Source organism: Pygoscelis adeliae, unplaced genomic scaffold (genome assembly GCF_000699105.1).
Source record: "Pygoscelis adeliae isolate BGI_AS28 unplaced genomic scaffold, ASM69910v1 Scaffold242, whole genome shotgun sequence".
In the NCBI taxonomy this organism is placed as follows: Eukaryota; Metazoa; Chordata; class Aves; order Sphenisciformes; family Spheniscidae; genus Pygoscelis; species Pygoscelis adeliae.
Genome location: NW_008824369.1, coordinates 4072394 through 4082628, shown reverse-complemented (window position 1 = coordinate 4082628; position 10235 = coordinate 4072394). Strand labels below are relative to the sequence as shown.

The window sequence follows — 10235 nt, the reverse complement described above, 5'->3', positions numbered from 1 at the left end:
GAGAGAGAGAGAGGGCAAATGCTCCTTCCCCTCCCACAGCCCCCCCAGCATCCCGTTGACCAGCCCTGCCTAACAGGCTAAGAGTATTACAATGTTTGGTGGTTTGGGGATATCCAAACTGTGAATGACTCAAGTGGTTCTGGAACTACAGAAAGAATAGAAAATGGTTGTAAAGATGATTACTACAATTCTCAACACCTGGGTCCCAAAAGTTTCACTCCTGAAGACATTTTCATGCATTTAAAGTAGCACGCGTGTCAGATGTGCTCAGTTCTTCCAGGTTTCATTCATCTCAGTGGATCTTCTGGATGATCAATATTTTTTAGAGTGGCATACCTTATGTGTATGTACCTAAATGAGGACTTAAAAAATTCATTTTTGGCAAATGACTTTGAAATTTTAAAGTAATTTTTGAAAGTGCCTTAATGGCTTAGGGGTCTAAAGCTTTAAAGTGCTTATGAAATTTTTATTTTGTCCAAAAATCCTTATCTTGTGTCTTATACAAGCATGTTAAAATTCTAGTCCTTACTCGGTATCTGTGTAAATTGTGCTACTCATATTGATTTCAGGCTCATGAACATGAATAGATGCCTGAAATTAATGAGCCATATTTGACATATTTAGCCAATGTCTATAGTTTCTGATAATCAGAAAGCACAGCTAGAGGACTATAAGGAGTAATTTTGTTAGGAATATTTCATATTTGAAAAGGTGCACTTTACAACTTCTTGAAATGCAAATAAATTCCAAAGAAAAGATAAAAATGGAAAACGGTTGATGGAATAGTAAGTTTTATTTTCTTTTCTAAATCACCTTTGTGGATTACAATTGGCATTTATAACTTCGGAGGACTGAACTTCTCTTTTTTGAGTACATTTCATTGCACAGTCTTCAGGAAACATGTGCAGAAAGTAAAGGTGAATAATTCCATCAGTTAAAGGAAAAAATGTGTTTAATCCTTCAGAAAAGCAAAGGCCTAGCTTTGACTACTAGTAATTTATAAATCATACAAAAAAACATGCAAAAGAAGTAACTGACAGAAATGTTCTCACACAGTCTTTGTACTGCAATTCACAATCCCTATGAGAAACAGGAATGGTAAAGCTGTTGCAATCTACTGCAATCAAAGAAATCGAAGGAAAGAGAAATTTTGATCATTTCAAAAGTTTTCACTGACCACTGACATACAAATTATGATTTTAGTTATTTTATACTATTGCTAAAGAAACCGAAACATAAATTAGAAGTAGCTATGCGATGAGAGTAAGGATTTTTAGACTGAAACTCTGTTTGACTAAAATAAAGAATAAAAATCTGAAATATGACTTTTGCAAATCTGACTGAGCTCACCATGCTTGGACTTGCACCAGAAAATTATAGTGCATTGCAGTCCACTGAGCCCAAAAAATGCTTTTATTCTCCAGAGTCTGAACAGAAGCCAAGTACTACTTCTGTATCGAGGTTTCAGGATATACTCTTGCAGCCCTGTCAGTCACCTAGTCTTGAGAGCTGATTCTATCTCTGGGAAAGAGAGACATACCCATCAACATGTATATAGTACTTCAGCAGTGGAGCTCTGAAACCATCACTGTTTTTTATGAGAAATATATCGATGGGAAAAATACTAAAACTCCCATGCATACCTCTGCCTCCGTTTCTCCATCACTTGAGAAATTCTTAGAGAAGAATCAAGTCTTCCAAAACTTCTAAAATCCACCTACAATCCCTCAATTCACAGCTTGTTTTCTGAACTACACATCCTTCTCAGCTCACCCAACACCTAAATCAACCTTCCTCCTCCCTGCTCATAAAAGATACCTATCTTCCCTTTTCCTGCTCTCTGATTCCTACGAGATCTCTCTTTGTCCTTTCCATGAACGTTTTTAAACCCTTCGTTTATTATGCTCCTACTGCCGAACCATTGAAGGAGTTTCTATTAAGCTGTCCTTCTGGAGAGACAGAAGTAAACCACTCCAGCTACCTTCTTAGCATACACTCCGCTGGTCAAAGAACCAACGAGTGCTCTGTTAAGCACTCTCTACTTTGTGTACTGTAGTAGGTATTGCCAATTGCCCCATCAACAGGGACTTATCATGCTAACTCCGTGTCATCAAGCATGATTAATAAATTCTACATTCTTATATCTCCCAAATCATCACAGTGGCAAAGTTAAGACAAATATTTAGTGTGATGTCTTGGTTCCTAATGAAATGAATGGGAATTTTGCATTAGAGTAAATAGAAATCTCAAGGTTGATTTTCAGTGGCACAACAACATATCTCCTGTGCTGACTTTCTAAACTGCTGACTTTCCAAACACTGAACTGCTTTTTGCCTTTGGAATATCTCCAGGTAAGTGACAGGACCTCTAGCCTATGACATATTCCCTTTTCAGAACTTACATAAACTAGCAAATGTTAGGAGCAACAACTTGCTCACTTCTCTCTTCATTTTACTCGTGTAAGATACCCCTGAAAACATACAGGCACTTTGGAGATTCAGAGACTATTAGATTCAACTTCTAATTGTCATATACCAGGACCGTTAAGGCAAATGTTATTTGAAGTTACAGAAATCTTGTTTCTACTTACCTTGTAACCTTGGTTAATACCATTGATGAACTGTTGGGGTGGAGGGTTCCAGAGGAACTGGATGGTTGTGGAGTTCACGGCTTCGACTTGTACATTCTGCGGTGGAGCTGTAGGCACTGCTCCCAGTCAGCAGAGAGGGAAACAAAATAAAACAGAGCGGAGGAGGGATGAGGGGACAAAAGAGAAAAGCTGTTCACTGCCACTGAGGAGTCACAAAGTAATAACAACCTTGAGAAAAGGATGCACTTCTTGTGAAATTGTAACCAGCAATGATTTGGAAAGAAGGGTAATTGGGTTAATTTCTCATTCTATATTGGAGATTCTTTCAAGGGGAGGGGGACGAAAGGATTTCTGTAGGTTATTATTGCACAGATGAGTTGCTCATAAAGACTTGAGACAGAAGCTAGGTAATGATAGGTGAACACATCTCTTTCAATTATGCATGACTGCACAGAGAATGAACAGTTTCAGAAAGAAATTTCTTGAGTCTTTTAATACACCACAATTCCCCAGATCAGACAAGCAAACATGGAATTTGCACAATTAAAACTCTAATTGTGAATTATAATCTGGCAACAGCATCTGTTTATTATTTACTGCTGCTTAAAGAATTAGGACCAGTCATATCACACGCAATAAAGATTTTTCTTGGGAATTGGAGATGTTCTCATTTTATCTTGATACGATATTCATTCATGTATATTGAATTGATTATATATACTCTGAGCCAATACATCCTCTAATCTACTAAAAGTTGCATAAACATTTTATGCCAAGTATTTAATTAGACAAATGTTTTCTCAATACAAAAGAAAGCATGAAACAAAGGCATACTGCCTTCAAACAACAAAACATAACACCTAAATGTTTTGCCATTTAATATAGTGTTTCTTCAAATACCTTCCAGGCAATTTCTTCAACTTATTGCTTTAGGATGTCACTTCTATAGTTCTCAGAGAAAAGAATACTAATAGGCAGGTCTATTTTTCTGAAACTACCACGCTTATAGTAAGTTTAAGAAAACAACTGCTATTTGAGTATAAAAAATGGACTAATACCCTTCGAATCCCAGAAAATAAGTTTAATAAAGCTTCAGAAATATTACTATTGATAGCCATATGCATTTATATTCTATGGAAGAGGAACTATCCACAAGTGGTTTTGAAGCCTGGAAAGCTTTGTTCCTTCTGCTTCCAAGGGAAAATTTTGACTGAAGCCCAATGACCTATGCTTCTGAAAAGTATCCACAATTCCCACTGAGAAATAGTGGTTTGCTCCATACTTTGCAAAAACAGGTCACAAACTTCTAAAGCTTCAAAGTACTTTTGGAAGATGAGTCTTCGTATGGAGAAAAAAATCAAGACATTAAGTTTTAAAATGTAAAAATGCCCCTTTTTCCACCAAAAGCTACATTTTAAAGAGACATAAAGGGGCATTATTCTTAAGTCGTGTACAAGCTATAGTGAGACTGCAGTCAACAGAGCTAGGGCAGTGTACACTTATCAAAGACATCCACAACCTAGAAACATCAACACAGAAAAATGGAGAAATGCTCAAAGATGTCAGGTTTGAAATGACAAGAACATCCACTTCCATGCCGTGTCACACTAAAACTCCCTGATGTCTACCATGGCTTGAAAATTTAGCTCTGCGCATTTTTTCTAACATCAGAAACTGCGTATTACTCAGAATTTTCTTGCCCTAATTTAAAACCTGATGTCACAATTTATGAGCTATGCATAATTATTGAGTTCTAAAACGAGAATTTATCTGATACTACTCTAAATTTTCATTAGAATCTGGATCCTACTTCCTGCCATGTATCATAATTCCCTGTATGCTTTTGGAAGGTTATAATATTATCTTAATGACCTGTAGACACCATAAAGTTTTTGTAGTTAAGAGATTCACCGAATTATCCTGATATACAGTCATGTATATTACAGTCACGTATATTACAGTCACTCTACAGTCATAACAAGCTGCTTTGGCTACATTCCCCTACTCTACATTCCCCTACTAAATGTGTTTTTTCTTATTCATGTTCTTTGATGAAACTGTTTATTATGAGAGCCACAAGATGTATTTCAATTTGCTTTTGTGTGCAATACTTCAGGTAATTAACAGTTAACATGAATAAGATTTTTTTTTTAAATAAAAATTCTTACTTTCCTGCCTATTTGCATATTCAGATATTGTAACTGCCAGAGATTTGTTATTGCAGAAGAAAATTGTATCAGAAGCCTTCAAGTTAGTTTGTTAACAAAAAGTCACCTGGATATCATTGATAGCTTAATCTCCTTCTGTCAGGAAGGCTAAATCAGCTGAGCATCGTCCTCTCCACTCATTGCTCTTCCTTCTGCTACATTACAACTCTATTTATATGTGCTAGGTTGATTTTGTAACACAATTATTGTACAGAAAATCTATTATTGTACAGAAACCCATGTGCTGCCCACTGACAGCCACACTTGAAGAAATGCAGAACTTCGGCAGTGGTGGGAAGAGTCTATTTTTCCCCAAGCATAAGAAACACATAGAGGTGACCTGAGAGTTCATGGTACAACCAGTCCCAGCAGGATACTCCCACTGCCTTTATCATTTTCCTGAAACATGGATTAGCATGCACATTGCTGCTTCATTTCTGTGGACGTTATTTTCTTTAGTGGGGAATCCCATGGATGCTGTACAATGAATGGCAAATTTCCAGTGTTTTCAATATCACAAGGATTTTATTCTAAGGGTCTGATGAGTCTTTTAGATACAATTCAAAATATTGCAAATTTTTTGAGAGGAAAAAGTTTTCATTTGCAGTCCTTACAGTCCTCAAAAAAGCCCAGGCAAGCACTTGAGGATAGGTTTACTACAGTTTTAGAAATGTGGATAACCAAATGCATTAGTTATTTCTTTTAAAAAGGGAAATCTTTTTCTTTCATTAGGAGATAATTTCCTGAAACAGGAATAAATCATCATAGCTCAAAAAGTACCTGCTACAAGAAGAAAAACAGTAAAAATTATGAACAGAAAACATAAAACCTTCAGAATGTTGGAAATCATGATTTATACTACAATTCTTCTTTGGACATCTTTATTGAAAAATCAACATCTGCATCTCAGTGCACGCATTTAAAAGATGGAAAGAACGTGGTCCATCTGATATGCATAAGCTTAATTATACTGCAGAAGACATAATACATTTTTACATTTTAATCAGTAATTATATATGGCGTTATAATCTCAAATTTACTTCAAAGTGCCAGTATAAAATTCTCCTTTTATGTCCTGATATTAAATACTTCCTTGGGTATCTGAACAGTTTTGCATTTAAAAAAGAAAAAACGTTTGACAGAAGCTAAATCAGAATTGACCTTCTGGTCATTTCAAAACTCAAATACTTTTCCAAGATCATGGTTAGTAACTTACTGAAACTGCGACTGTCCACATAAAGGATTTTCTAATTTAGTGGTAGATATCTATCCTCTTCCTACAAGTTTCTTGTTGTCAAGCAGTACAGAAGCTACCAATGTCAAATAGGTGTTTCAAGAGTAATCCCCAAGTATTTACATGCTCAGTTTTTAAACCTGTTCTTCCTCACATTTGCAAGTATTCCTAAACCATCTCACAGTGGAGACCCACCTGGGAGTCATCTCACAATTGCAGATCAAATTGGTCAGACAAAACCAACTGTTACTTTCTTCCTGATCAAGTTCATGTGGTTGGAAATCTGTTAAGAGCTCAGCCCCCGGGACTGCAAGTTAATGCACAGCATTCTAAGTAGAAAAGTTCATGGAAGCAGTCTAGATAAAAGCCATTAAAAGGGTTTTGCTGACAAGATAACTGAGAGAAGAGAAGACATTAAGGTTAAGCATGTGTACATGTAATTATTCTGTCTCTAGCTATGTGCAAATAGCACGTAAACCCCGCAGAGATTCTGACAGCCAGACTACTGGTCTTAAATATAGATCTTCAACAGAGGCTTGTAGAAAAGTCTCCTACTCCTCCGGAGCTCCTGACCTTTGAGGTGGCAGTTTCCATGTCTCAATAAGGCAGGCTCGAGGAACAGCAGGTTTTTCTCTATGTGAGGATTTGGTTGTTCCTTTAATGCACTGGCTTGAGGTGCTAAGCTGCACATCCCTAGCGGGAGCGGTGGGGAGAGTCTGCCGCAGAAGGACGCGATTCCTCCCGTGAAGCCTATTCCCCTACGCTCCTGGCTGACATCCTTCGCTGTGCTATGAACTGCAGCAGGTGCATAGAAAAAGTGGTCTCTGCAATTCTACACATGCTGATATTTGAAATTCGGTAGTGTGAGATCTGGCACTAGCTGATGAGTTTTGCTTCTTGCAGCTGGGAAACGCCTTCTTCCTTTCTTGCATGCCTCTCACAAGGACAAGATTTGACGTCTTTATGAAGAGCTGTGGGCCAGCGGCCTCACTGAGACAACTGCTAATTTCACAACCTTTGTGAAATCATTTAAAAAAAACCCAAAGGCAGTAGATGGCAAATGACACCAAACAGCAATAAAACTGAGATACAAAATCCAGCCACTACAACTCCAACCTGCTTCTGCACAGAAGCACCTGGGCCCAAAATGGCCATGGATGCTCCAAGGCTGTTGGTAGGTTCCCCAAAGGATCTTTAAGATGTTTTTGCCAAGAAAACCTAAGGGAAAACTAAGGGAAATCTCTTTTCACTGAGATAAAATTGAACGGTTGCAGAGGACACGCCTTATTCAGAGATTCCTTTTTCAAGATTATTTCCTACATAAAGTAGGAAGCTTTCAGTTAACCGCATTTTCTCTAGCTCTTCTGTCCCGGTCTTATCAATTTCTCTGATTCACCTCTTACTGCCTGAGGAAGAAACTACTTTGGACCCGGCTGAACAGACTCATCTTGCTTTTATCCTTCTCTCCATGCCATCAAGACTCACTAGTCTGGTGACTCTCCCGCTCTTTTATTCAGGAAGGGCCTTTTACTCAGACTTTCCTGGCCTTTCAAGGTGTCCATGCACAGCACAGAAGGGAAAATAAAACAATATCGAACTACATGTTGAGACCTATGAACTTTAGGACATAAGACTGGCTTTTGCGATATGCATCAAAAGACAGACATAGCACTTAACGTAGAAACAAAAGTGGGTTAACAATGCAAAGAGCCTAACAAAAACTATGTCTTTGCTTATAAACCTTGCCTAAATCTAAGGAGCAGTGGGAGTTTTTCAAAGAGAGAAGTTCAGAAGTATTCATGCTAGTAAGATAAAAGGGACAGACCCAAAGTAAAGGACAGAAGCTTCCGCTTTCTCAAATCAACCTGCAGGAAAAGGTAAACATGTCCAGTAGTACAGAGCAGAGACAACATCGTCACCATCCAGAAAGATGTTTATAGATCTCACAAAGCTATTCTTATATGAAAAGGTATTGGGAAACGTCAGTTTTTCATATGGCAATGAAAAGTCCTGCAGGACACTGTTTAAATAAGTAAAAATTGCCCTATGCAGAATGCTGGCACAAATCCCTCTGAAAAGTAACATAAAAGTAAGGAACAGCTGGAGAAACTCTGATGAAGAAAGACCTATATATACAGAGCATCAAAGGATTAGGCTGAATATCACTCTGAAAATACTTCTGAGATTTAGAGACAGTCAAACTGTCTGACCCCAGTGCTAGGATGTTCAATGCTTTGCCAGTAAGTCTTTCTGACATTTTATCTGACGTTATGTGCCAGTTTCTCTACAAGTTTAGATCTTTCAACATCTTGCGAGTTTGGCTACATTCTAGAAGTTGGTGATTTTTGAAGAACTCTGAGTAGCTGATTAGTTATCAGTGGCTCAAGCAATGCCAGAGGACTAATAAGGGATTAATAGACTAGGTTCTGGTATAAATCCACAGCTTATATGGCCAGTCAATATTCCCTATGACAAAGATGCCAATGTGCTGATCTGCTCCTGCCAATGGGTTGATCTGCTCCCAGTGTTCATTTCCTGCCAGGATTTGACTACATAGCACACGATTAATATGAGGTGTTTCAGGTATTTTTCATCTGCAGACAGACAGGTTCTTGCCAGAATAGCTCACATCATTTAATACATGTCAGAATAGAGGTGGTGGTGGTGGTAGTAGGAGAGGGGGACGGATGGGAGTGTGTGTCTTTGACATTTATCTCCACTCGTATTAAAATCGGGATATGATTTACAAGGCAGTTTTACACATGGTTTTTTCTTACTCCTGCTGGTTTGGTTCAGGAAGGACGTTCCAGAGCAAGAAACAGCCACTGGCTTTTCCTGTCATTTCCCAACTACAAGAAAGATAAAGGAGCAGAGTTTTGGACAGTAGCGCATTACATATGGAGACTTGATATTAATCCAGTTTCAAATGATTTTGATACCAACCAGCCTCCCTTTTCAACTCTAAATGTAAAAAGGCTTCAAACTTTTTTTAGAACAGGCCATATGCCTTTGGTGATTTGCACAGAAACCCAGCAAGGCATTCATTAGGAGATAGCAGCATCTGTGAAGTAGTTATTTACTGCTATTATTAAACACTGATATAAAATAAATAAGAAATATCCAGTTTTTCTTCTATGTCTACCCACCATTGAGCATTTAGGAACTACATAAAGACAAGCAGGCCATTGCAGGTTGTCCTGCAGTCTAAACACTCCAGCTGATTAATATGAATGCCAGACTGACTACACAATTTATAACAGAGGATTTATATCCTTATAAATGACAACAGACAGCCAATCAATAAAGGATGATAATAACAGCACATATTATCAAGGGAAATTAGAGTCAATTGCAGGGTGTAAGAAAAAGAGTGTGAAGTCCAAACCTGAGTCTTAATAGATGGAAAGTTAAGGTGCTATGATATAGCTTAAAATGTGCAAATAAACTAATGAATTACAAGCATATTCACAAAAGAGATTCAAATTCTGTGCGCAAACCAATTCTCAGCAGAGATCTGGTCTTTAGTGAGATACAAAACATTAATCCTGGCTGCAAGGAGAAGACTTTAAGAAAAACATTTCAAGGTCTGCTATAAATACTTCTAGAAAGAGGTTGGGTGTGTCTAGACTCCTCTAAACGGTGAGACTTTACATGCCCTAAGACAAAATAGAGATAGCTTCCTTCTTTAATTATTGTGGTTAATTAGTGTTGCACACAAATATTCTTTTCTTAAAGATCTCCCTACACTTCAAACCGTATCTAATCATGTTATAATGTACTCCTAGTAACAATTAACCAACAACTACATATTCTTCACTGATTGTAAATTAATTGATGTATTGTAAATCTGCAAGTTTTTAAAATAGTTTAATTGTTTTATGACCAATAAAGTAGAGACCACGTACGGTCCGGTGCTCAGAATCCAGCCCAACCCTACAATTATAGGAATATACGAAGGCTTTAAGGGCCTGGTACTTAATTATCCTATGGATTTTTATACCAATCTAGAGGTGTAAACATGCCTTACACTGGTTGTAAAAAGTAATTACATATCCTTTTGTTGGCGTAATTTATACTCTTCTTAAAGCACTTACCAGAAAGGTGTGGAGGAGCTGTAGCATAAAAATCAGGGCTTTAAAGATCATTTTATCTTCCTCTTCACAAATAGTCTGCACCATTCCTGAAATGCTACAAAACACTCTTT

The 10235-nt window shown here is 37.6% G+C and overlaps 1 protein-coding gene across 1 annotated transcript in view; it reads right to left on the bottom strand.

Moving 5' to 3' along the window:
* SDK1 (sidekick cell adhesion molecule 1) overlaps positions 1-10235 on the bottom strand; it is a 422744-nt gene that overhangs the window by 108755 nt on the left and 303754 nt on the right. The window contains exon 18 of the mRNA XM_009320033.1: positions 2591-2706. Coding sequence (XP_009318308.1) covers positions 2591-2706 — 116 coding nt within the window. The remainder of the gene's footprint in view (positions 1-2590; positions 2707-10235) is intronic.